The sequence below is a fragment of the Micromys minutus genome, assembly GCF_963924665.1.
Source record: "Micromys minutus genome assembly, chromosome: 25".
NCBI lineage: Eukaryota > Metazoa > Chordata > Mammalia > Rodentia > Muridae > Micromys > Micromys minutus.
The window spans coordinates 8403022-8430048 of NC_137960.1; the positions used below are offsets into that span (position 1 = coordinate 8403022).

The following is a 27027-nucleotide window of genomic DNA, read 5'->3' on the forward strand; positions in this document are numbered from 1 at the left end:
TAGAAGAGGATGGAGTGCTGTGTTTTCAGCCCCTGTTGGTAGACAGGTCTCACTACGTAGCCCTGAAACTGTCAGTGAATCCCCTGCCTCTGCTTGCCCAGTACTAGCTGTGCGTAGCTATGCATCACCAGGCTTGGCAAGGGTCATCTTTTCCCATGTGGCTGTCACTTGTCCCAGCAGCATCAGTTGGCAAGCATCTCTCACTGAGTTGTCCTGGCTCCCTGTGAAAGTCTGGAGCTCTTAAGTGCATTCTGGGCTATTGTCTTCTTTCTTAGTGTGCCTGTGTGTTGCTGTTAGTTTTCTTTTTAACTTTCTATTCCTATTATTTTCTAGATCCAGCTTATGTTTAATGTGTATGTGTGTGTCAGTGTGAGGTTATGTGTGTGCGTGATAGTAGTGACCCCAGTGTCTGATCCCCAGGAGCTGGAGTTATAGCCATTGAGTGCCACCTAGAGTGAGTGCTGGGAACTGCACTTGGTTCCTCTGGACGAGCAGTTATGTAGGCTTACCTGCTGAGCCACCTCTCTAGCCCCAGATTATTTCTTTTAAAATCCTTCCCTTCTAATTAAATTTCTCAGGATCAAGACCCATACACTGATGGATGTGTCCATGAGAAGTGCCTTAGGGGAGAGATGGGTGGATCCTGGGATGCAGGGTGCCAACCTAGGAATCAGCTCTGGCTCCAGTCTCCCCTAAACAACCTACTTTCTGCTTGAGGACATCCCAGTATAGATGGTTTTTCGCTCAGGCTTTGAACCCTAGTCAGACACCTAGCCCCTGGGATGCAGGTGTCCAAGCCTGTGAGGAAACTTGGTGACACAATGGTCAGGATCCCTGGTATGCAGTTCCTGGTGACTGACTGCATTTTTTTTTCTTTTTTCTTCTTCTTCTTCTTCTTTTTTTTTTTTTTTTTTTTGGTTGCCTCTTCCTGTTTCCCAAAGGTGTAAATTTCAGCATGGACCAGTGCAGCCCCAATGGCACAGACCCCTACAAGCCCAAGTGTCCTGAGAGCGACTGGACGGGGCAGGCGCCGGCCTTCCCCGAGTGGCTGACGGTCACCCTGCTCTGCCTCTACCTGCTCTTCGCCAACATCCTGCTGCTTAACTTGCTCATCGCCATGTTCAAGTGAGTGTGGCCTCCTGGGCTGGCGAGTGCACAGGCAGCCACGTGACAGCCGGTGGAGTGTGTGCCGGCAGCATGTCATCCTGTCTGTACCACCGTTCCTAGGGGACCAGAAACCCTTGTCCGTACTATTAATAATTTCTAATAAATCCCACTGCGGGGTGACTACCCACCTCAGTGGTTTATGTTCCTGAACGAAAGACACAGACACAGCTTATATATTTTTTAAAAAGATGTATTTATTTATTATATATAACTATAATGTCGCTGTCTTCAGACACACCAGAAGAGGGCATCAGATCCCGTTCCAGATGGTGTGAGACACCATGTGGTTGCTGGGATTTGAACTCAGGACCTTGGGAAGAGTAATCAGTGCTCTTAACCACTGAGCCATCTCTCCAGCCCCAGCCTTTACATTTTAATATGCCTTAGGCAGCACAATGGCTGGGCAACTGCCTAGCCTTCATACCATTAGAATCTCCCTCCCACCCATAACTCCTACTTACTAACTTCTGTGTTCCATCCTGGCTGCTCTCGACCCAGTTGGGTCACATTCTCTTGGCTCCTTTCCGTGATGACTTTGCTTTGCTCTCCTGCACACTCTTCAGGCATGGCACCTCTCATTTGTCTCTTCTTTGTCTCCTCTTCGTCTCTTCCTCCTCGAAGACCCAAGCCCGGGAACCCTAAACCCTGCCTCTGTCTCTCCTTCCCAGCTATTGTCTGCCAACATCTTTATTTACCAATCAGAATGAACTGGGGGTGGGTTCCCAGAAGCTACACACAGACGCTCTTGTGCAAACAGTTTGGGGGAAACCAATTAGCATTAGAATGTAAGCAGCTACATTGGTCCACTGACTCTGGGCCCTAAATGCTATTCCTACTCTGTAGTGGTAAATATTAAAAAAATGTAAAAACTGCACCATGCCACCCTAGCGCTAGCTACTCTCTGGTCTCATGGTGTTCTTGCCACCATGGTTGGTCCCATGCAGTGGCTGCCCATCTAGTTCCCATGATGGGTCACTGCCACGCCAGCCCCATGCAACGACCACCTGTTTCGTGATTCTCTTGCCGCGGACTCTGCTCAGTCACAATCCCCAGTAATCTGGTAAAATCAAAACTCTAAAAGCTTGTAATTTACCAGTAAGTCAGTGAATTCTCACCCCACAAAACGTCCACACAATAAACTCAGAGCCAGATGATATTGATATAAACTGCCCGCCTACGTAAGACAAATTGTCCTGTAACAATCCATCCCTTATAAGATATTCATAGCTACCTGTGGCTAATTAAAGCCACACAGATACGGGCTGTCCTTCTCTTCCTCCATCTTGGTTTCTTCTCCTTTCTCTTCTATCTCTCCCGCCTCTGAAAAGCTCTGCACCCACCTTTTTTTTTTTTTTTTCACTGCCCAATCCCAGGCCTTGCCTTATCTTGTGCCTGCCCTCACCTGCACAGAGACATCAACCCACACTACTCTGCTAGGGGCCAGCTCAGTCATGGAAAGTCCAACCTGCCCACAGTAAACCCCTTGAGCTCTTGGCCTTCCTGTCTCAGCAGACAGGCTCTGACAGGTCCTGAATGACTGTGACCTTTGGAATTCCCACCGTTGTGGTGTGCACTGTGCACTTTTTTCTTACCAGCTGAGCTGCCCCTTCCATTTTAGAGTATTCTAAATGTTAAGAACCACATGTGCTATATATATATATATATATATATATATATATATATATATATATCTGAAATCAGAGTAAGGCATATGGGTTGGGAGTGGGGAGGACTCTGTCTCTTAGGTAGAGAAAGCTATCTGACAAAGTGTTATGTGTCCCTTTCCTGTTCTTGGGTCTCCATGTCAGACTTAGGTACCTAAAGTACCTGTGGTACCTGTCCGAATTGCCAGATACACAAATTTGCTCTGTCTAGATGACCCCTCCCAGATACCATCTTTGCTTATTCCTGAATACAAATCTAAAATCCCCATGACTTCCTGTTCCTCACCTGCTACCCAGAAGCTGGCTGCCTCTTGGCGTTTCTCCTCACCTGCCTCTGCTATGCCAGGCCGGAATGCTGTGTCCCACAAACGTCCTGATACACACACACCCCTGCCTCCCACCAGCTACACATTCCAGGAGGTGCAGGAACACACAGACCAGATCTGGAAGTTCCAGCGCCACGACCTGATCGAGGAGTACCATGGCCGGCCCCCAGCCCCTCCCCCACTCATCCTCCTCAGCCACCTGCAGCTCCTGATCAAGAGGATTGTCTTGAAGATCCCTGCCAAGAGGCACAAGCAACTCAGTGAGTCCCCCTTGTCCCCAAACTGCAGTCCTACCATCCTTGGTATAGGTATGAATGTAGGGTTTCTTCAAGAGTTCTGGACAGTCAATAGGCATGCTAAGCTCTCAAGCTGTTGGGCTATCCTTGGACCTTCCATGAGCCACTAGCTTCCTGGGACTGTAGATGGGGTGATACTTTTCATGGGGGCCCTGAGTGAGTTATTTGGTCTCTGTTAACCCTTTCCTGTCTACAGAGAACAAGCTGGAGAAGAATGAGGAGGCAGCCCTTTTGTCCTGGGAACTCTACCTGAAAGAGAACTACCTGCAGAATCAGCAGTACCAGCACAAACAGCGGACAGAGCAGAAGATTCAGGACATCAGTGAGAAGTACAGAGGCCAAGAGCCCCCACCATGGGGGGGTACCTTAAAGCCATGCTTCATAGTTCCAAAGCCAACCTAAGTGTGGTCCCATGGGGGAGGGTTCATGCTCAACTTGTGGGAGAGAAAACTGGATATGTTTGTGCTCAGACAAGAGAACAGGCATTTGATTGTGAGGATGAAGATGGTGATGGTGATGATGGTGATGGTAGAGATGGTGGAGATGGTGTTGATGTGACAAAGGTCTTAGCACTGGGGGTCATGGTGACTACAGTGCTGGTGATGGTGATAATGTTCTAGATGATGGTGTTGAGATTGTCACTGTAACATCGAGAAACCTTGATGAACCAGCTGTTGACCACAGACCCTTCTACCAACTATGGTGGGAGAATTAGACAAAGATATGCCCTGTGCTTGAATTTGGGTACAATGACATTCTTGGATGTCAGTCCTTGGGACACCCTCTGCTGAGAATAGTCTCCGACTCACTGTTATTGGACTAAAGAGTCTGCCCTACTTCCACACTCTCTGCCCTTACCTTTAAGTGATTCTGAAGGCTGGCTGGCAGGTTGCCTGGTGTGTTGGTTGATGGTGTTGTGAGTGAGTTGTTTGGTGAGTCTGCCTCAGGTTCATTTGTGGTTTTCAGGTGGAGTTGGAGGGAGGTAAGCTCGTCAGTTGGCAAATGTGTCGACTGATTGCTTGGGAATTGTACTGGTTATTTCCTGGTAGCTTCAATAAAACACCATGACCCAGGCAACTTATAGAAGAAAGAGTTTATTTGGACTTATGGGTCCAGAAGGTTAGAGTCCATAATAGTGGGAACAGCATGGCAGTGGGCGGCAGGTGTTTCAGCAGGAGTGCATAGCACTTTAGAGTTCACGTCTTGAACTTCTAGCACAAAGCACAGAGAACAAATCTCAAATTAACCAGTGACATACTTTCTCTAGCAAGAATGGACCATCTAACCCTTCCCAAACAGGGCCATCTCCTGGGGACCAAATATTCAAATGCCCAGGACTTGGAGGAGGACATTTTTTAGTCTAACCACCACAGTGGGCTACGGCAGTATCCAGCTGTCCCTCCAGGAGCTTCCTGAAAGCAGGGACAGAATCTTACAGGATGCCCACAGTAATTGGTGCCCATGGAAAACCCAGAGTCTGGCTGAAGGTTGTCTTGGGGAAAAAAAGTCAAGGGTACCAGAATGTCTTTTTTTTTGGACTGAAACAACACAGTGCATGGGAAAATAGACGCCCAGCACACTGAGTGTGGCCTTAGCTTCCCTTCCCTGGGTGGCTGTTTAAATTGGGTCACATCCCAGAAATACTGAACAGATATTACCGTGTGGCTCACTTTATTACAAAAGGGTATTTCCGGCAGTTGGCACTGCAAGTGGGAGGAAGTGAGGGAATCCCTGGGCAAAACTAGGGAGGCAGGCAAGAATTCGAGTATGTGAGCATGGGTGCATGCATGTATGTGTGCATGCAGGCATGCATGCATGCATGTAGGTGTTGACCTACCATTGGTTTAACTATAAACACAGATGGCCATGGAGGGGAATGGGGCTTCTAGTTCACCTAAACATTCCACAACAGCCATGCATCACCAGCTCCAGCCCAGCTGTCTCCGCAAGCCTTGTCATCTGAGATATCGTTCAGAGCTCATGGTTCAGCACCATGAGGCAAACCCAGACAAGTGGGTTGCCGTGAATGACACCCCTCACCCCCAGCTGACTCCTTTGATGTCTCATTGAGCTAGGCCACATGAGCCTGGGTTGTCCGAGTACTGGGATGGTTTTGTTTTAATGATACAGATGTATGTCAGAGACACTGTCAAATCACAAAAGACGGTGTTGAAGCGAGAGCCGCTGGGATGCCACGCCCAGGCTGCTGGATTTGGTGGGGTGGTCTGGAATTAGGGTCTCAAGTCCATCTGTCCTCTTTCAGAGTGGACACCATGGTGGATCTGCTGGACATGGACCGTGTCAAGAGGTCAGGCTCCACAGAGCAGAGGCTGGCTTCCCTGGAGGAACAGGTAGGTTGGACGTTGGGGCCTTGGGCATTTTGTGTTGTGGTATAGTGACACTGAGACAGAGCACTTTGGGAAAAGATGCAGAGATGGATATTTGTAAGAGGGAGGGGGAAGAACACTGGAGAGAGGGAGGGAGGGAGAGAGAGGAGAGATGGGAGAGAGAGACAGAGACATAGAGAGACAAACACAGATATCATTATCTATTGGAAGACTTTTTTTCTATGACTTTCTTTCTTCCTTCCTTCTTTTTCCTCCTCTTCTTCTTTTTCCTCCTCCTCCTCCTCCTCCTCCTCCTCTTCTTCTTCTTCTTCATTAATCATTCTATTTATTTACATCTCAAATGATATCCCACTTCCTGGTTACCTCTCCACAAATCTCCCTCCCATTCCACATCCACTCTTTCCACCCTCTCCTCCCTCCCCTTTGCCTCTATAAGGGTGCTCCCCTACCCACCTACCCTCTCCTGCCTCACTGCTCCTTTTATTCCCCTTATGCTGGGGCATCAAACTTCCACAGACCCAAGGGCCTCCCCTCCCATTGATGTCAGACAAGGCCATCCTCTGCTACCTATGTATCTGGAGTCATGGATCCCTCCCTGTACACTCCTTGGTTGGTGATTTAGTCCCTGGGAGCACTGGGTGGTCCAGCCAGCTGATGGGCTAGAGAGATGGCTCAGCCATTAGAAGCCAGGCTCACAACCAAAAAAATATATGTAAGACTTTCTTTATTCCCTAAGAACTTCTGCCCAAGCCTTCTAATATTCAGCTTCCCCAGATTTGAATTGTAAGGCACACATATTTGGTTCACATTTCTGGTGGTCCCAGAGTATACATGGTTCTTTTTTCCTCTTGAGATTACCCCTGAGACACAATGTCTTGGGACTATATTTAAACTTTGACTGGGGCCAGAGGATCAACCCTCAAGTTCTCCTTTGAGGCTACATGACCCATCAGGATGCCTGGGTTATTTGGGTATTGAGGTCAGACCTCCAGGCCATAAGCCACAGGTACTATAGATCACAGGAGGCCAACCTAGTCTTTACTGGGACATGCCATCCAGGTGACTCAGATGGGCAGAGCTTTGCACTGGATCGTGACAACCCTGAAGGACAGTGGCTTTGGTTCAGGGGCAGGTGCACTGACCCTGGGTGAGTATATAATCTCTCAGGAACTGTCTCCAATAGTCTGTGTGGTTTTGAGTCTAGGGGATGGATTTGGAGAAGAGGTAGCTATAGGGGTTTTGCTGAAGGAGGAATTTGGCTGTAGCTGCCCCCATGCCCCGGGAGGTGGGTAGCCCCCATCTCCTCCTGTGAGCTGAGCAGGTCTCTCCTGGCTTGAGCAAGTTACTAGGCTCTTAGGGGCAGCATGTCATCCCTCCCTGATATCCTTTATATATCTTGCTGCAAAGTTGGGAGCAGGGAACAGTTCTGGGTGGCTGAAGCTATGTCAATCTAGGCATAGAAAATAAAGTTCATTTCCCTATATGTTCATGGGAAATGGACATGAATGGTCGTGGTCTTCCTTAGGTGGGGCTAGCCCCTAGGGAACAAACCCCCCCCCCCATTAATTGGACAGGTCCTGTAGCAGCCAGTGATGTTAATCCACTATTGAGATATCTAAGTGTGACTTTAGTGGCAGGTGTCTGGTAGGGAATGTGACCTTTGTCCTTTTATGGCTGGGATCCCCAGGGTGGGAAGCAGGGTGTTGAGACTGTCATTCAAACCTGTGACTGTTTCTAGCACCCCAAAGAGCCTTCGATGAGCCAGATGCTGAGCTGAGTATCAGGAAGAAAGTAGAGGATCAAGAAGATGGTTACCATGTGAGCGCCAGGCACCTCCTCTACCCCAATGCCCGCATCATGCGCTTCCCTGTGCCTAATGAGAAGGTGCCCTGGGAGGTGGGTATAAGTCTCTTATGTATGCCAAATCTGGAGGTGTTAGGTTCTCGGGGAGGAGAAGTGGTACTTCCATGTAATGGCCAAATTGTGGAAGGGGCCTGGTGAGGTTTTGTGGTAAATATTCAATAGTTCTATTATTATTAGCACCACAGTCTCACTCCATGGAGGCCGCTCTAGTGCGGAGCCGAGCGCACCTGGAGGCTATCACATGATCTGAAAGCTGCCCTTTCTACTTGGCTCCCTTCTCAGGTGGTTCATTCTGCCTTCTCTAACTGCTTCTGTCCCAGGTGGCCTACGATTGCCACAGCATGTTATTTTCACACACTGTCCTCCACGTCCTGGTAAAAACATGACTCTACAATCATCAACTTATCAAACAGGTTTATATGTTAAATTATCAGTCCACAATCCCTCTACACAATAAGCTTGACAAAGATATAAACTGTCTACCTAGATAAGCTAAATCAACCCATAGAAACCCATAGAAATAATTATAATAACCTTATCTGTGTAGAGACACACCTAGAGAAACATCTACATCTGCTTCCATGCTGCCTCCTCCTGAATCTCCCTTTCTCCACCTCCTCTCTCCTTACCAGAACTCTGTCCTTGCCCACTCTCTACTGTCCAATCACGTACCACTTTGACATCAACCTACAGTGGGATTCCTGCAGCTTCTCACATGCTCCAGCTGTCCTGGCCCTGCCATCCCATCCACTCCTCCTTGTTCTTAACTCTTTAGTACCTAGTGAGCAACTATCGCTCCCCTTTGAGTGCCAGGAACAAAAGCAAGCCCTCTATAGAGAGACAGGGATTCTGGCATCTGGGAGTTCACCTGCCTATGGGCTTGCCCTTCTCACATAGCCCCCATCCTATCCTGGAGAAGGTTCACACCCTCCATGCTAATGTTGGTCTGGTCTCATGGGAGCATTCATTGGGAGTCTCCTCCTCAACTCTACCAGGGCTGGAAATTCCCTTGCACACTGGGGGAAGGAATTTGGTCCTGGTTAGGTCGTAGCCTTGGCTGAAGATGCTCTTGGGCACATTTGTAGCACTCAGGCCTAGCCGAACTGGGAGTGGGATGAAGCCCTGAAGAAGCTTGCTTGCTTTCTTACAGGCGGAGTTTCTGATCTACGACCCTCCATTTTACACGGCTGAGAAGAAGGATGTGACTCTCACAGACCCCATGGGAGAGTGAGTGGACCCTTTCTCCACAGGGAGCCTGGAATTCACATAGGGCAGTACCAGGAAGGTTCTGCCTCATCTGGGGATCCCAGGGCATCTTTTCCTGTCCTGGATACAACTCATTCTGACAGTGGACATGAGCTGTGGGCAACGGCACCTCTCATAAGAAGGGCTTTCGATCACTGAAGTTGGGTCGCCAATGGAGGTTGATCCCTTGTCCCTCTGTGTCTCTCTACTTTGCCATAACCTCCCTCTGACAGGGACATGTTTTTTTTGCTTGCTCCCAGCACGGCAGAACCTCTGACTAAGATCAGTTACAACGTTGTGGACGGACTGACGGACCGTCGCAGCTTCCATGGCGCCTATGTGGTCCAGTATGGATTCCCTTTGTGAGTATGCTGAACCTTGCTGGCATCAGTAAGCCAGCCTTCGGGGTGAATTTCTCTCTGAGCAAGCTGGCCTTTCTTTCTGGCAAAAGCAAACGAGAAAGGGAAACTTGATGTGTGCCATTTCCTCAGAGTCCACTCAGAGCCTTTCCCTGGAAGGTTCCTGAATGCACCCCAGCAGTGTCCCAAGGGCATGGGAACCTGGAGACTTCAAATGATGGTCAGAAACTCCGGGACCATAGTCATGTCTGAGGAGAACACTGCTGTTTGAGTGTGTTGTAAAAATATTTTTAAAATCCTGCCACAGGGTTCCTTCCCTCCCACCTTTGACCATTTATGCTCCTGCATAAACACACACACAGAACCTTTATATTTTTAAATAGGCCTTATGCAGCACAATAGCTAGTCAGCTGCCTCCCCACCCCACACTCTGTTAGCATTTATCTCCTATCCATAACCCCATTGTTGCTTCATGTTCCATCTTGGCTTTATCTTACCCCAGTTGGGCAGCCCTCTGGGCCACATTCTCTTGGTCAGAGCCCTGACGACTCTTGCTTCTCTATCCCATGGCCACTCTGTCTCCCCTGCCCCTGCTTCCTCCTCCTCATGTTACCCAGCCCCAGCGAACCTAAAGCCCTGCCTATGTTCTCCCCAGCTATTGGCTACTGATATCTTTATTTACCAATCAGAATTAACTGGGGGCGGACTCTCTCATCTTTGGGTCAACCAATTTTGGGGGAATGCAAATTAGCATTGGAATATAAGCGGCATTAACCCACTACAAGAGTGCGTGGCTGATGAGCCCACATTAAGGATGGTAACCTTGTCCAGCAACCATGATGGGCCAACAACATAAGTACCCATAGATACTCATAAATACCACTGTGCTTCCAGACCAGGCATGACCAGCAGGGGGAGCAGTGGAACAGAGGATGCCGAGGGGCCTGAGGGAAGGGGGAGGCAGGCATTTTGGAGAATGTTTTAGAACAATGAGTGGGCTACTGTCCCTGGAGCCAGAGGTTGTATATGGTGGCACCAAATGGAGCGGTGGCTTAAAATAGACCAGGACTCTAACCTGCATATCTACATGATAGGACCATGATGAATGGGGCAAAAACGACTTAGGAAGTAATGTCAGTTGCAGGATGAGTGACAAGGAGGAGGAGCAATGCTCAGATGTATGATAAATACCTGTTGTTATGACAGCATGTGGAAACATGAGCAGGATGGAACTGGATAGGACTTTGGTCTCCCTGGACCACTTTTCATTTTAAGGCAGGATCTCTCCATAAGACTGGAGCTCAGTAATTGGCTAGGCTGGCTGTCAGTCATCCTCCTGTCCCTGCCACCCCGGAGATTACAGGTGTGTGCTTTTGTGCTCACTTTTTTTTTTAAAACACGATTTTCGAGGATTTGAACTCTCTCCTTACCTTTGCATGGCCATTTATCCTGCTGGGCCTTCGTTCAGCCCTGGTGATTTTTTTTTTTTTTATTAGATAATAACACACTTACATAGTTAGGACTCATGCACTGTTTTTTTTTAATTGTATTTCCTAGATATAGCTTCCATCTGTGAAATGATTGTCTAAGTCTGTTTTATGTTGTTCATAATAGAATACCAAAGACTAAGTAGGTTATGAAAGGAAAAAGAAAAAAAAAAGAACGTTGATTTTGGCTCATGGTTCTGGCTCAAGGTCAGGCGCTCACATCCGGTGATGCTTTCTTGTCGATGGAGGCAGGGGGGAAGGGCAGGATATCACATGGCTAGGTGAGGGCATATGGTGAGGGCGGTCACCTCCTGAAGACCCCTTCTGCCTCCATTCCTCCACAGATCTCATGGTGGGGTGGGTTTGAGGTGAGCTTTGGTGGGGACAAGGGCAGATCATAAGAAAACTGTTCTCTTTTTTTTCTGCCAAGTCATGTTTGAAGTAAGTGTTCCTCGCTGACCAAGCAGCTGGAGGTAGTGGGGCTTGTGCAAGGGCTTTCTATGCTTATGAAACACCCAGGACAACCAGCCAAGAGCGAATTATCACCGCGGCCTCAGTTTGAAAGGTTTTAGTACAGACTCAAAGTGGCCCTGGTGACTCTGTGAAGAGGAAACCCCATCATGGCAGGATGGGTGGAGTGGAGAAAGCTTCTCCCCTCCAGGCTGGGGAAGCGAAGCGGGAAGAGGAAGCTGGGGTTCCTCAAAGGGCATCCCGATGACCTAAGTTTCCCATCAGGCCTTGCCTCCAAAGGGCTCCACCTCCCAATAGCTCGATGCTAGGACTCCAGCTGAGCAGCGGGACATGGGAAGGGAGGGAGGGTCACAGAGGGCACTAGGAATGCGGCAGGAAGCAGAGCCTGCCCACAGGGTGGGTCTTGCAAGTTGGCAGATGTGGATTGGTGGGTGGGGAGAGTCGTATATGGAGCAGACAATGCTTCTCCTGTGGTGGAAACGGGTGAGGTCTGGTTTGTGTTGAAATCATGAGAACCAACCAATTCTGAGTACTGATTTAGAATGGGGTGTGGAGGCGAAAGAGGGGTCCTGGCCCAGTTGGCACCTGCGCACTCGTGTTGCCTGTGGTTAGCACTCCGTGCTCCAGGAGCACGGTCCGTGTAGTCACAGCCTGGTTCCTTCGGTCTGGCTTCAAGCGCAGTCACCCGCCATTTGCGACCCCAACCACTAGACATGGTTTTTTGGGTGTTTGACCCTACCTGTGAAGGAGAGCTGGCCGTGGTAGTTGCACACTGACCAGAAGCCCTGACTTTGCCCTGTGGAGAGCTTCGAGGGGCCAGGACAGGTTGGCAGGAACTGACATGTGATCTCTGCTATGCCCCTTGTGACTTGGCTCCGCCCATCCAATTTTCCTACCCTCTCCATCAGATGCAGAGGCTAAGTGTGAATCCTTCTAACCTAGGAACCCCATGGGCCGCACAGGATTGCGTGGTCGCGGAAGCCTCAGCTGGTTTGGTCCCAACCATATTCTGCAGCCAATTGTTACTCGGTGAGCACCTCGCCTGCCTTCAAAGATGCTCCCACCTGCACAAGGTCTAATGACTTAGAGGGTGACCTTTGTACTTGATACTTGTGAAGCCTGTGGAAAAACACAGACACGTATGCTGCACCCCACCCTCTCTGAGAAAGCCCAGACTATCCCCTTTCCCCGGGAGGCTGCCAAAGTTTTTTAGGGTAGCCCCTTAGCCCTGATAAAAACTGTATTTAGAGCCTCTACTAAAGAGAAGAAGTTATAGGAGTTACAAGCAAACAAACCCAAAGCAAAGCCTACCCACGGTTCCACTGGAATATTAAAGTTTGGAAATTTCCCTACCAGGGTATATGTGCACAGTCACACTCTCACACACCCTTGCACGCACGCACCCCTCAAACCTCATGATGTTTCCAACCCTGGGTCCTGCCTACCTTCTAGGCAAATGTTGACTGGCTGCACTTTGAGGGTCAATGCTCTGGGGGGTCTTAGCCCAGGCTGTATGAAGCCCAACAAGGCACTGGGCTCTCCTGGCAGTGCCAGTGAGCTGTGGCCTTGGATAACGGGGTCAAAGGCTAAGGATGGATGGACCCTTGTGGCTTCTGTTTCCATCTTGCCTGGGGACTGGTGTTTAGGAAAGAAGACGGGGCTGGGGTTGGTGGGTGGTGGGTGGGGTAGACTGGGGAACATGGTGGGTGTTTGGAGGTGGAGGTTGAGGGTGTAGGAGAAGCAGCAGAGGGTTTGATGGTGCTTCCAGGCCTGGCCAGTCCCTGCCAGGTGCTCTGCATGGGCACCTGTGGCGTGCAGGTGTAAGTGGGTCCCCTGTGCAGGTGGAAGAGGAACCAGGGTGGAGCCATCTGCAGGAAGAGTGTCAGGAAGATGCTGGAGGTGCTGGTGCTGAAGCTGCCTCACTCCGAACACTGGGCCTTGCCTGGGGTAAGCCAGACATCTTCTAGTCTCCCACTCACTGCCTGTAGACAGCAGCCGGCAGTCACCGGCAGAAACAGTGACAGTCCCAGCCTCCCGTGGCCCTGGATGAGTTAATGTGGTTCAGTGTAGCCTAGGCCAGGCTTCCTGGGATTGTGGAGCTCAGTGCAGGGACAACTCACAGAGGTTCAGATGTGGATTGCTTCTCCTGCTCCAGACTCTGAATTGAGCCCTAAAGGCAGAAGGGTGATGTTTAAGGGTTAAGGTGTGTGTGTGGGTGTTGCACAGACCTTAGGCTGGGAAACAGCAGCTGGCCGTAGGGCTGAACTTGAGATGCTGAACCGTACACAGAGGCCATTTGGTAATGAAAGAATTGGGATGCAGAGGCCCGGGCTGTTCATGCCAGTATGAATCCACGTTGTTCATTTTATCTCAGATCGGCTTGTCCTGCCTGCCCTCCACCTCCCCCCACCCACACCACCAGGCCCACCTTAGGGCAGGGCTCAGAACTTGTCCTGCTAGGAGAGATCAAGTGCAGCCTGGGATGTTCCTCCTTTGTCCCTATTCCCTGGGCCTGTGATCTTACCAAATTCACCAATAAGCTGTCCTCCTTTGAAGACCTCTGTTGATGGCCGTGGCTCAGTGGTTGCTTTAGTAGGGACACCCGTCCCCATAGTGGCATGGGCAGTAGTGTCAGCCGGGGTCTTCTGGCTAGAGAAGTTACAGGACCAAGGCAGCATCCAGGTCTTCTGATGCTCAAAGCCTAGTTGCAGGGACCAGACAGAGGGAGATGGGACAACAACCATGGAGGGTATAGCACCTGTCCTTCTCTGGTGCCAGGATGGTGGCAGGTGGTGACAGGGCCCATTTGCCTTTGTGGAGCCATTGTGGCTATCCTTCAGCCCCATACCCTGCTCAGGCTGTGGGCTGCTGACGCAGATGGTGATCTGGGCAGTGTCACTCGGGCAGCAAGCTGACTCCGGACTGACAGACGCTGCTACCTTTAGCCTTTCACAGGACTGGCTGGCTGCCTACATTAGGCAGGTGGCCAGAGGCAATGGGCTCCTGGGTTGTCCGGGATCCAGCTTGCGTGCCTTACTGACTGGCCTCCATTTCCTCTGTGCTCAGGGCTCTCGGGAGCCAGGGGAGATGCTACCACGGAAGCTGAAACAGGTCCTCCGGCAGGAGTTCTGGGTGGCCTTTGAGAACTTGCTGATGCAAGGTACAGAGGTAGGGTCTGTTCCTTATTCAGTGAGCCCTGTGTGTTGAACCCTTGTGTGGAGGAGTCCCTGCATGTTAAGTGGTGCCATCTTGGATCCTTAGGCAGGGATCTGCTTCTTACTTCTTTATAGGACTATCCATCCTTCCTAGCCAGACAGGGTGGCTCTCTCTACACACACACACACACACACACACACACACACACACACACACACACACACGAGTGTTCCTGATGAACAGTCTATAATGTGTGTTTTTTTTTTCTCACAGCATCTGAAACACTGTACTTAAGTCCAGATTTACAAATTCACCTCTGTTTGTTGGGACTATTGGGGGGATACAATGTAACCAATTTCAGCAGTTGTCCTGAAGCAGTCCAGCTGTTCTGGGTCTTAGAAGAAAGCAAGGGTTTCGAATGATGGCTTCCTCTTGTCTCCCGGAAGCCCCACAGTTTTAGATGGTATCCTTGGCACAGTGCCTCAGTGGACACCACCGCCTCCTCTCTGACAATTTAAAAAATAAATTCTTTTTCTTAATGGAGTAAAAATTCACATAAGGTGAATCTGGAGCGCCCTGTGGCTAAACACAGAAACACCCAGAAAGGGAGCTGGAATGCCTGCACCTCACCCTCTTTGAGAAAGTCCAGGCCATCTCCTTGGAGACTATTGACGTTTCCAGGGATTATTTCTTAGCCCAACTGGATGAGAAGTTTCCATACGTTTATATTCTTCTCATCTTCTGTGGCCACCGTCCATATCTAGTTCCAACATGTGTCACAACCCCCCGCCAAAAGACATCTGTCTTTCTCGCTGGAATTGTTCTGAGCTCTCATTTTGAACGGGTTTGTATAGCAGCGGCCTTGGCTGCATGGCTTCTCTCTGAGAAGAATCTTTAAAGATGAAGCTTCTGGATACCCAGTGTAGGCAGGAGGGTCCTATGCTTGACTTGCGCCAGAGGCCAGGAGTGGGGTGAGGAAGCTGCAGGGCCTGAGACTGGGTCAGGGAGAACACATGTACTGGGTAGCCTCGAGCAGAGACAGGTCAGGGGTTGAGCAGGATAGCCAGCCATGTTCAGACCCTGCCCCAGGAGATGCTCCCTCCATGTAGATCCGAGCTCCTTTTTGGTGGGCTTGGGGAATCGGGACCCCATCACTGAACCAGCTTGCTCACCCCATGCCACGGCCTCCAGGTGTACAAAGGGTACGTGGATGACCCAAGGAACACAGACAATGCCTGGATCGAGACGGTGGCCGTCAGCGTTCATTTCCAGGACCAGAATGATATGGAGCTGAAGAGGTTGGAAGAGGTATGAGCCCCGGCCTCCAGAGCAGGAGGCACGGTGACGTGCTCTGGACATGTTTCAGTAACCTCATTTTCAGCAGTGGTCTGCCTGGGGTCTTGAGACAGAGCTGCCTGTGGGTGGGGAGGCTAACAGAGGGATTCGCATCCTGAGGAGACCAAAGGGCACCAGGGGAAAGGTCAAAGAACCACAGAAAAGAATGAAGAGTGGATCTGTACTTGGTTGTTTAGTGAGGAGGATGTATATGTATGAGTATGAGTATATGTATGTATGTATGTATATGTGTATATGTGTATATGTGTATGTGTGTATATGTGTATATGTGTATATGTGTATGTGTGTATATGTGTATATGTATATATGTGTATATGTGTATATGTGTATGTGTGTATGTGTGTATATGTGTATATGTGTATATGTATATATGTATATGTCATTTTTCTGTGTACTCCTTATATTGCTATGACCAAATACTTTTAAGAAAGCAACTTAGGGACGAGTCTGTCTTGGCTCACAGTCATCCTGACTGGACAGTCACTCTAGCAGGAGCATGAAGCAGCCGGTTGCATCACGTCTGCAGTCAGGATGAAGGCAGGAATGCCGGAGTTCAGCTCAGCTTCCCCTTCTGTACCCTTTCATTTCAGGGAACCGTGGCACCCACATTCAGAAGTGGGTCTTTCTTTCTGATCTAGTCCAGTCTAGATATCCTCTCACAGGCTTGCCTGGGGATTTGTCTCCAATGTGATTCTAGATCTTGATAAGTTGATGGTCAATATTAACCACCATAAAAGCACGTGAGGACCATGTCCAGAGAGAGGCTGGCATGGCCTTCATTCCCTGTACCCTCTTTATGGGACACGTTTTCACTGGCGTTCAGAGAGGCTCTTCATACTGTTGAGATGAAACTAGGGCGAGAAATTCAGGTTGTCCTGGCAGAATAAAGACCTCTGAGTACGGTCACACACACCTCTCCACTCGCCCGAGTCTACAGGGTCAGCTCAGGCACGCCCAGAGCAGGCAACCCTATGTCATATAGCAAGCCAGCCATGGGTGGGACACCATATTGCCAGCTGCCTTGGCTCCTGCAGCCTGAGAACTCAGGGCACTGGGTAGACACAGGCTGTTTGTCCTTGCAGAACCTGTACACTTGTGATCCAAAGGAGTCGCCCCATGGCCTGGCGTTGTCTACCGAATGGCAGGTGGTAGACCGGCGGATCCCTCTGTATGCGAACCACAAGACCATCCTCCAAAAGGTGGCCTCGCTGTTTGGAGCTCACTTCTGACTGTGGGCTCTGGTGGAAGTTCCAGGGGCAGGGGTGATCATCCATCAATGACCCCCAAGACTTGGGCTGCGTTGTCTTGGGCTGGGTGGCAGGTTGTGGTACCGGGTTGGAGGGGTAGGTTGTAAGGTTTGGTTGGGTGACCACAGGGATCTTAATAAATCCCCAGAGGTGCTGTCCTGAAAGCCACTTCTGCCACAACAGGAGGGTCACAGCATGGGGGACAGAAGTGTATTCAGTGGCTCCAGCCATCCATGTCCTCAAGTGCCATGCCTTGACTAGAGTTTATGGGGCCCTCTAATGAGACAGCAAGACGCTGTCACTACCCATAAGCCTGACTGGAAGTGTTGGCTCTGGGACTTCCCCCCCTCCCCAGAGGGACCTCTGTCCTCATTGTGGGAGCCTTCTGTCCTAGGCATAAGTTGATAGAGGCTATGCCTCCTTCAAGAAAAGACACTACCCTTATAACTTCCGGTCAGGGCTGAGTCACAGGCATTGAGGAAGGCAGCGAGGGCTTTGAGCTGGGATCAGTGTCATCCCTAGACTTTAGAAGTGCTCTTCAGAAGACACTGGGGCAGGGGCACACCCTCCCTCAGCTCTAGGTGATCTGCTGGTCACGAAACGTCCTGGAAGAAGACGATGGGGCATCGTGTCATGGTTTCTGGAGAAATGTACAACTGAGAATGAATAATTCAAAGATTGGTACTGGCTAGGAGATCAACTCTGTAGCCGGGGGGGGGGTGGTGGTGGGCAATGCCGGGTTTTAATGGGACGGGGCAATAAAGAATGTATATGATCCATCTATCTAAAAATGAATCTTGGAAAAGTTCAGGACTCAACTGGAGATACCAGGAACAAAGTTCTTCGGCATCTAGGGTCTATCCTGAGCTACTTGTTTCCCAGTAGATGTCCCTGGCTCCCAGAAAGGAGCCCTAGATGCCCAGAGGAAGGTCATCTGATTGGTGTTTCCTGCCAAGCAACAAAAGGATCTCTGGAAAGTGACAGGTAGTGCTGTGTGGCTCCACGGAAGCTGGAGGGCATGGTCTTAGGCTGTCTTTTTTTCTAGTTCAGGCTTCAAAACAACGCAGAGAGCCAGGAATTCTGAAAGATCCAGGAATCCCTGGAGATCCAAGAATCCCGAGAGATCTAGGATCTCCAGGAGAAACAAGGATTCCAATGGTACAGAGCAGGCTGTCTGGTTTAAACTGTTGAGGAAAAGGATCTAAAAAGCAGTTGGCTCTGCTCTGGCTGGCCTGGCAGCCCCGTGGCCACCCTATGCCATGTGATTGAGTCATTGCATGTGTTAATACCTTGACGGTACAGGGATGGGGTGGGGTGAGCATGTGGGAACCAAACAAACCAGTCTCGCGTCCACCAGCTGAGACATGCAGCGGTTTTCATCAAGGGAACCTCCACAGTGACTTGAAACACCTCCCCCTCCTTGTTCAGCTCCACTTCCTGAAGGTCCCACCACCTCCCGGAAACACCGTGCCAGGGATGAAGCCTCCAACATTCAAGTTACAAACCCAAGTCACAGTCCCATGCCTAGTCCAAGAAGGCAGACAAGGAAACAAAGCCATGTTGACAGACTGCTTAGAGGGTTTCCTAGGCATCCTTTACACCAAGCCAGCAATGCCAGGAGACACACACCACGAGCCTGAAAGCTACAGTCTGGCTGTCACGCTGACTTGATTCCCTCAGAATTTCTCATTTGTCTTAGGATCTCATTACACGGATGCAGGCCAGTCAGCACCGACTTCTTTGTTTCCCCTACCTGCAGCAGTGACTCAGACTTCTGCTGTCTGTAATGACCTTTTCGTTGGTAAGCATCCCGTCCCTCTGGACAGTGTATTCAGTTTGAGATGTGTCTGCTCTCTCCTCAGAGCGTGGACTCACTCGTCATTTTTGAGTGGCATTTTAAAGGGTGTGTTACAGCTTTCCCCTTGCCCACCTGGCTCCCAAATATTTGAGACTGGGCTGTTGTGTTGATTGCACAGCTGTAAGGGCACAATAACTGAGCAGTTACTACTCTGTTTTAATCTTCCATGCTAATCTGGCTGCCTCCCAGGCAAAATCCCTGTGCTACCGCATTTTACGGCTCTCTCTGCTCCAGGTATTTTCTTATGGTCTATCCTGGACTCTCTCCCATGGGTAATCTCCACTCCTCCCTCCCTCCTCCTCCTCCTCTTCCTCCTCCTCCCCTGGGTGGAAGCCCAGCCCTATTCTTTCTCCCCTGCTCAGTCACTAGCTGATCAGGTCTTTCTCGACCAATCAGGGAATAATTGGGGAGCAATGTTTCCACAGCGTCGAGACAGGAGATTCTTAGAATAAGGATTGCAACCAGATATGGGGGTACAGAAACCAGCATTGAAATAATTCAAGGATAATCTTCACATAGTGCATAATAATGTTATGCCTACAGGACATCACCAGAGCAAGGCTACCCTTCTCGCTGGGTAGCTACTGTCTGTCTGATCACATAAACCCTCTGTGATGACTCCTCACTGTTAACTTGACTGGACTTAGAATCGTCTAGAAGAATGAAGAACACCCCCGGGCATGTCTGTGAGGGTGTTTCTCAGAGAGTTTAACTGAGGCAGGAAGACCCATCTTGGGTACAGGTGACACCACCATGTGGGCTGGGGACTTGGGTAGCATAAAAGAGGAAAAAGTCACCCGAACACCACTATTCAGTCCCTTTGCTTCCTGGTCCTCCAAGATGGAGTAAGCAAGTTTTGAACAAATCCTGCCTTCAGACTATGGACAGGCACCTGATACCATGCTTTCCCCACCAGGATGTCAGTCTCAAACTATGAACAAGGAAAAAAAAAATCCTCCTGTAAGTCACTTGTAAGATATTGCTCATAGGGGGAAGGGGACTGGAGAGATGGCTCAGTGGTTAAGAGCACTGACTGCTCTTCCAGAGGTCCTGGGTTCAAATCCCAGCAACCACATGGTGGCTCACAACCATCTGTAATGGGATCTGATCCCCTTTTCTGGTGTGTCTGTATATATACTCACAAGGGGAAAGAGCAACCAGCACACTTCCACACTGAGGGAGCTTTCTTTGAGCCATTGTTTTTCCCTTTGGAGTTGATTGTTTTTGAGAGGTGCATCAGCACTGTGGGAACCCGAAGGATGTGGCTTGAATCGGATAGCCCCGTTATATGACAAGAAAGGACAGACTGGGACATACGACTCTAACTCGACCAAAAGGAAGCTGGCTGTGGCTGTATTAACAACACACGGGGTAGATTTCTAGGGAGACAACTGACCAGTTCACAGTGACAGCACTCAAGAACACAGGCGGTCAGAGCAGAAGGGTTTGAAGTGAGCAATGATGGGGTGGGGACTTCAGTTGGTAACATGTTTGCTGCACAAGCATGAGATGTTGAGCTCAGGTCCCCTGCACTCATGCTTTAAATGTCAGGTGTGGCAGCGTGTGCCGGTCCTCTCAGTGTTGGGGACGTGGAGACCGGAGATTTCCTGGGGCTTGCTGGCCAGCTGGGGATACTGTCTCAAAGCTGAGGTAGAGACTGAAGAAGACATTCGACACCAGTTTCCAGTCTACACATCCACACATGTGTTTACACACACACATCCATGTAAGCGTACGTACACCCACATATACAAACATAGGCGCGTGTGTTGGGATTCTGTAAACCCCACCCCACAGTTACTGAGCAACAGCCAAGTATACCCCACCCCACAGTTACCTGGCACTATAAAAGGGGCTGCTTGCCCCCTCCTCTCTCTCTTGCTCTCTTCCTCCCCCCCACCTTGTTCCTCCTCTCCCCATTCCCTCCCCTCCTCCACATGCTCATGGCCAGCCTCTATTTCTCTCTCCTCTTGTCCTCTTCTCTCTACCCCTATTACCCTCTTAACTCCCCTCCTCATGTCCTGACTAAATTCTATTCTGTACTATACCGGCATGTGGCTGGTCCCTCAGGGGGAAGGGATTTCCAATATGAAACCCCAGAAGCATCCTTCTTGCCCCCATGCCTCACCGCACCTCCGTAGAACATACCCCCCCCCCTTCATCTTTTAACTAACATTGGTGTTGAAACCCGGGACATCTCTTTTCTTTCATTGGTCCCGGCCACTCACATCATCTTTTTTCTAACAGTGTGCACACACATAATCTATAATATTTAAATTTTACTTTTTAACATTTTACTTTAGCTGGGTGGTGGTGGTGCATGACTTTCATCCCAGCGTGCTGGAGGCAGAGGCAGATCTCTGAGTTTGAGGCCAGCCTGGTCTACAGAGTGAGCTTCAGCTCAGACAGGAGACACAGAGAAACCCTGTCTTGAAACCAACAAACCATCTCCAAACCATTTTATGTACTATTGTGTTTGATGGGGTGGTGTGTGTGTGTGTGTGTGTGTGTGTGTGTGTGTGTGTGTGTGTATACTCACACCACAGTGCACACGTGGAGATAGAGGATTACTTTGCAGACTCAGTCTCTCCTGTTACCTACTTAGAGATTCTGGGAATCGAACTCAGGCCCTCAGGCTTCAGCAAGTGCCTTCACCAGATGAGCCATCTTCCTGGAGCTAATCAACAATTGTAACTAGAGATTTCAATTTCCACATCTCAGTAATTAGAGCAACTAGGCTAGTTGGTAATTCTAGAAACCTCTCTATGATGTAGCCAGCAGCCTCCATGCCACAGAGCATCTCACTGAGAGCCAGAACACATGTGTACCGGCTGGTTTTGTGTCCACTTGACACACGCTGGAGTCATCACAGAGAAAGGAGTCTTCCTTGAGGAAATGCCTCCATGTGATCCAGCTGTAAGGCATTTTCTCAACTAGTGATCAAGGGGGAGGACCCAGCCCATTGTGGGTGGTGCCATATCTGGGCTGGTAGACCTGGGTTCTTTAAGAAAACAGGCTGAGCAAGCCAGGGGAAGCAAGCCAGTAAGTAACATCCCTCCATGGCCTCTGAATCAGCTCTGGCTTCCTGACCTACTTGAGTTCCTTTGGTGATGAACAGCAGTGTGGAAGTGTAAGCTGAATAAACCCTTTCCTCCCCAACTTGCTTCTTGGTCATGATGTTTTGTGCAGGAATAGAAACCCTGACTAAGACAGCACGTTCTGAGTGCATGCAAATATCTTTGTATTCTGGATGGTAAATGGGTATCAATAAAGTTAAGAGGACCTGAAATATAGAATATATCTTCTGACAATATATTTAAATTAATAATAAAAGACTGCTGGAAAATTTACAAACATCTGGAAATTGAATCACATACTGTTAAACTCATGGACTAAACAAGAATTGGAGAAGCTGGTGAGATGGTTCAGCAGGAAAAGGGCGCTTGCTGCCAGGCCTGAGGATCTGATTTGATCCCTAGGACCCACATGGTGGAAGGGGAGGCCCTACTTCTGCAAGTTGTTGACATATTTGATTTTAGCTATTTTATTGGGCAAGGGGAGAGGACGGGGGGGGGGTAGGGGAGAGGCAGCTGCCACAGCCCCCATCTGGGTTCTTTCATTTATACTCTCTCCAGAGTTTAATCACCAGAACTAAACTATCTGCAGTTGGCAAAAAACCACACCCTTGACAGTGCATGAGGCAAATCATAATCACCTGCTGTGAAGCAGCCTCTCATCCCACACTCAGGATTAAAACAAAAACATATTCACATAACATAACTGAGTTTTTAAAGAAACCAAATTCTCACTACAGCAACTTGTCCTCTGACCTCCATGGTCTCTGGTGCCATTTGCCTGACCACACAAACACAGATATTTATAAAAGATTTAAAAAAAAAAAAACTAGAATGAGAGGTTATAGAGTATTTTAAACTGGATAAGGAAAAAAAAACCATAAATATCAAAGTTCCAGGATGCAGCAGAAATAGGACAACAGAAAATGCCGATGATGGAAAAGGAAACACTGCCTGGGAGCTCTGCTTCTAGCTGAGGAAACTAGGAAGGGAAGAGGAAGTTAAATGTGTTCAAGCAAGAGACAGAACAACATCTAGAGAGGAAATCAAGGGAGGAAAAGTAAAAGTGGAGAAAGTAAAAAAGTGGAGAAGCCACTTAAACCAAAAATTATTGTTCTGAGTTGATCAACAAAATCAATGCATGTCTCCCCTGAATTATCGGAGAGAAAGCACAGGGCTCAGGAGGAGTCGCGTGAGAATAGCAGCAGTCACTCACATTCACGGACATCGAAAGCCTTACAGGGGTGTGTTATGAACTCCTTCATGCTGACAACTGTAGAAGCGTGGTTGAGACAGAAACTTTCTTGAGTGATATAAGACATAGACAGGACTGGAGAGACGGCTCAGCAGTTAAGAGCACTGACTGCTCTTCCAGAGGTCCTGAGTTCAAATCCCAGCAACCACTGGTGGCTCACAACCATTTGTCATGGGATCTGATGTTCTCTTCTGGTGCATCTGAAGACAGCTATGGTGTATTCATATAATATAATATATACACACATATATGTATATATCTTTATATATCCAACATCCACTTCTAACTAAAAATATTCTCAGCAAATATATATATATGTATATATAATAATATACAATATTCAACATCCACTCCTAATTAAAAAAATATTCTCAGCAATTATAGAAAAGATGTTTTTCCCAACAACAGACAAAATGAGCTGTTTACTATGTCTCACACTACTTACCCAGATCAACTTCAAACCCAAAGTCAAATATAGCTCTACATCCATAGGACCCTGGTGGCTTTTACCTAAGACAAAGACAGCTTACATAAGATAAATCATTATACACCAGAGAAAGAAGATCGCTGAGTTAGACTCCCTCAAAATTAAAAAACCGACTGTGGGAATAACTGTCAAGAGACAGTCCACACAAATTGAGAAACAACATTTACAAATTATGTGTCTGATAAGGAGGGTGTTTCCAGCGAATTCTCACAACTCCAAACTAAGGGAAACAAACGACTCATCTAAAAGCAGAGAAACGGAGCAAACAGGACACAAGACACACCATGAGGCTCTGGGGCGACACAGACCCATACCACAGCTCAAGGCAGCACTCTACAAACAGCGTGGCCCCCAGTCATAGCCACTGGCCCACAGTTGCTGTTGGCTATGTGCCTGTGTTGTCAGTGTGGTGCATGTTTCAGCCACTGTCCTCCAGAGTATGCTCTTAAGGCTGCTGCATGATGCTCCCACGGCCCTTCTGTTAGAGTTCCGGATTAAAACCCAACCGGAGTTGAACAGGTTACAGATGCAGAAACTGGCACATTGGATCTAGAGAACCACTCAGCGTGGTGAACCACGAAATAAGAAGGCAGAAAGAGAACCTATGTGATAGGAGGCCATTTATGGAAGTCATGGGGAACTCAGACTCGACCGCGGGAGGAAGGCAGGTGACAAAGGGAGACTGGGGTCCTCCTGAGGCCAGTGGTGATAGGTTGCGGGCTGAGGATTAGGTCCTCGCATCGACGCCCCCATTTGCCTTAGACCTGAGACTTGGGGTGAGGGGTGTCAGTCTTGCGGTGGGGCTGCTCAGGGCGGGGCTTGCCCACGTGGCACGCCCACGGACTCTTCTCTTACCAATGCCCTAGAAAGCCGGTACCTAAACCCGCCCACGCCCCTCAGACCCCGCCCGCATCCCGCCCCAATTAGGGCAGTTTACATATCAGGCCCCGCCCCTCCCACAAACCTCGCCCACAACCCTGCGTACCCCTTCTTGGGCTCCCCCCCTTGGTGTGCTGGCCCCGTAGGATTTAATGAACTCTGTTCAACTCTTCCTTACGCAGGCCCCAGCCCCTACTCAGACCCTCACCTCTCTGGCCTTTCCCTAAAGACCTTGGCCCTCCTCAATAGGACTCTCCCCTTCCCAGCCCCTCTTCCTATAAGCCCCTCCTCTCGCACGGTACAGCCCTTTAGAGGCCCCGCCTCTCCACACGCAGACCACGCCCCTACCTGGCCCCTCCCACTCACAACTGGCTACACCCCGTCCCCCAATGCACAGAACTCCAACGCCCCTACTAAGACCCCTTCTCACCGGTGCCGCCCCAATCGTAAGGACCCTCTCCACCCATCCTTTCCCTCCCACCCCTCTTCTAAAGGCCCCGCCTCAACACACAAAACCCCGCCCCCTGGCCTCGGCCCCACCCTGCCCCTCCTCTTGTCGGCCCCTCCCCTATCGCAAAGGCTCCCGCCCCTCCCGCCCGGGCTTGCCAGCCGCCCTCCTTTACTGGCCGCTGGGTGGGCACGGGACGGGTCCCCGCGGCGCCGGGAGGGCTCTGGGCAGGCTCCGGGAAGCTCGGAAGGCACAGAGCAGCCGCGGCCGCTCAGGTAAAGCCCCCATCCGCCTGAATGGCCTCCCACCCGCGGAGCTCCAGTGTCCCTGCCCTGCCGCCCGCTCTCTGCCGCCGCTCCCCGCCCAGCCCGGTTGCATGCAGGGGGCTGCTTTTCCTCGCCTGTGTGTCTCCAGAGCCGCGGGCGTGGAGCTGCTGCTTCAGGGCGCGCGGCGAGCCGAGCTCTACTGATGACCGCGATCCTTAAGGTGTCACAGGTAGCCGAGTGCTTGGGGACAAACTGGCGAACGCGGCCACTCGCCCCGCCCGACCTGGCTCGCGCGGATCCGGAGGGAAGCCCTCAGCCAGCATGGGCCTGGAGCTGGGGGAGGGGAGAGAGAAATGGATCTCTGGGCGGAGGCCCAGACTTGTGTCCCCAGCTATGGGTGGGTGACCTAAGGCTAGGGCAGGGTTCTGTAGCTACCTCGCTAGGGCCTGTCTCCAGCTATCGGTTAGCCCTAGATGTCTTACTTAGCTGGAAGATGCTTCCCTGGGTGGCCTTCGGAATCTTCCAGAGTTAAGTTACAAAGCAGGTATGTTGGAAGGCTTGCAACCCTGCCTCAAACCTGGTGTGCCCATGACTCCTTTCCTCCCTGGATGGATTGAAATGTGCAGCGCTGGTCACCCTCAGCTCTCTCTCTCTCTTGTAGAACTGAGATTACTAAGCTCTTCAGCAGGCGAAGACACAGAGTTTGTGTTGGATGACTGCCTGCAACGTGAGGAGGGACACTGGCTTGCAAATCCAAGTAGAGAAGAGCTACCTGGGTCAGGCGGAGGCACGATGGGCCCCAGGGGCAGGCAGAGCCCCTCATCCCCACTGGCCCCCTCCCAGGGGTCTTGTTTCTTCATCCTCTTCTGCTTACGGTTAGGTGCCTCCTGCCCACAGGCATGCCAGTGCCCTGACCATGCCGGGGCTGTGGCTGTTCATTGCAGCTCAAGGGGGCTGCAGGAGATCCCTAGGGACATCCCAGCCGACACGGTGCTTCTGAAACTAGATGCCAACAGAATCTCCAGAGTCCCCAATGGCGCCTTCCAGCACCTGCCCCAGTTGAGGGAGCTGGACCTGTCCCATAATGCCATCGAGGCCATTGGGCCAGCAGCCTTCTCAGGTCTGGCTGGAGGCCTGCGGCTTCTGGACTTATCCCACAATCGCATCCGAAGAATTCCGAAGGACGCACTGGGCAAGTTGAGCGCTAAGATCCGCCTGTCCCACAATCCACTGCACTGCGAGTGTGCCCTGCAGGAGGCCCTGTGGGAGCTGAAGCTGGACCCTGACTCTGTGGATGAAATTGCCTGCCACACCTCGGCACAGGAGCAGTTCGTGGGCAAGCCGCTGATCCAGGTCTTGGACTCAGGTGCCAGCTTCTGCAGTACCCACCGGAAGACCACTGATGTCGCCATGCTGGTCACCATGTTCGGCTGGTTTACCATGGTGATTGCCTATGTAGTGTACTACGTCCGGCACAACCAGGAGGACGCCAGACGACACCTGGAGTACCTGAAGTCCCTGCCTAGTGCTCCTGTCTCCAAAGAGCCTCTCAGCCCCGTACCCTAGTACCCCTCCTCTGGTGGGCCGCTGAGCCTGGTTGCCCTGCTTTCTGCAGCCGGTGGTGGTGATGGTGCTTTTGTGTCCCAAGAGAGGCACACTGCAGCTGTGCACCCCCCTCCCCAAAAGCACTTTCATAGCTGGCATTTGGTTCCTGCAGCCACTGCCTAACAGTGTAGCCGGGGTTGCCCGTCTTAATGGGCAGGAAAATGGAGGTT

The 27027-nt window shown here is 50.3% G+C and overlaps 2 protein-coding genes across 2 annotated transcripts in view; both read left to right on the forward strand.

Annotated features, from left to right (window-relative positions):
* The window catches only part of TRPM2 (transient receptor potential cation channel subfamily M member 2), a gene marked incomplete at both ends in the record, with an annotated part of 41666 nt that extends 24699 nt beyond the window's left edge, over positions 1-16967 (forward strand). Inside the window, 13 exons of the mRNA XM_080937780.1 lie at positions 942-1125; positions 3236-3417; positions 3650-3782; positions 5717-5804; positions 6861-6948; positions 7540-7697; positions 8815-8891; positions 9170-9271; positions 12169-12255; positions 13068-13173; positions 14293-14394; positions 15574-15690; positions 16821-16967. Of these exons, the coding sequence (XP_080793906.1) occupies positions 942-1125; positions 3236-3417; positions 3650-3782; positions 5717-5804; positions 6861-6948; positions 7540-7697; positions 8815-8891; positions 9170-9271; positions 12169-12255; positions 13068-13173; positions 14293-14394; positions 15574-15690; positions 16821-16967 (1571 nt within the window). The remainder of the gene's footprint in view (positions 1-941; positions 1126-3235; positions 3418-3649; positions 3783-5716; positions 5805-6860; positions 6949-7539; positions 7698-8814; positions 8892-9169; positions 9272-12168; positions 12256-13067; positions 13174-14292; positions 14395-15573; positions 15691-16820) is intronic.
* Positions 16968-26044: 9077 nt separating this feature from the next.
* LRRC3 (leucine rich repeat containing 3) lies at positions 26045-26818 on the forward strand (the record flags this gene model as incomplete). Its single annotated transcript, XM_080938249.1, has 1 exon — positions 26045-26818. One exon carries the CDS (start codon positions 26045-26047, stop codon positions 26816-26818), a length of 774 nt encoding a protein of 257 aa, XP_080794375.1.
* Between the last annotated feature and the right edge of the window lie 209 nt (positions 26819-27027).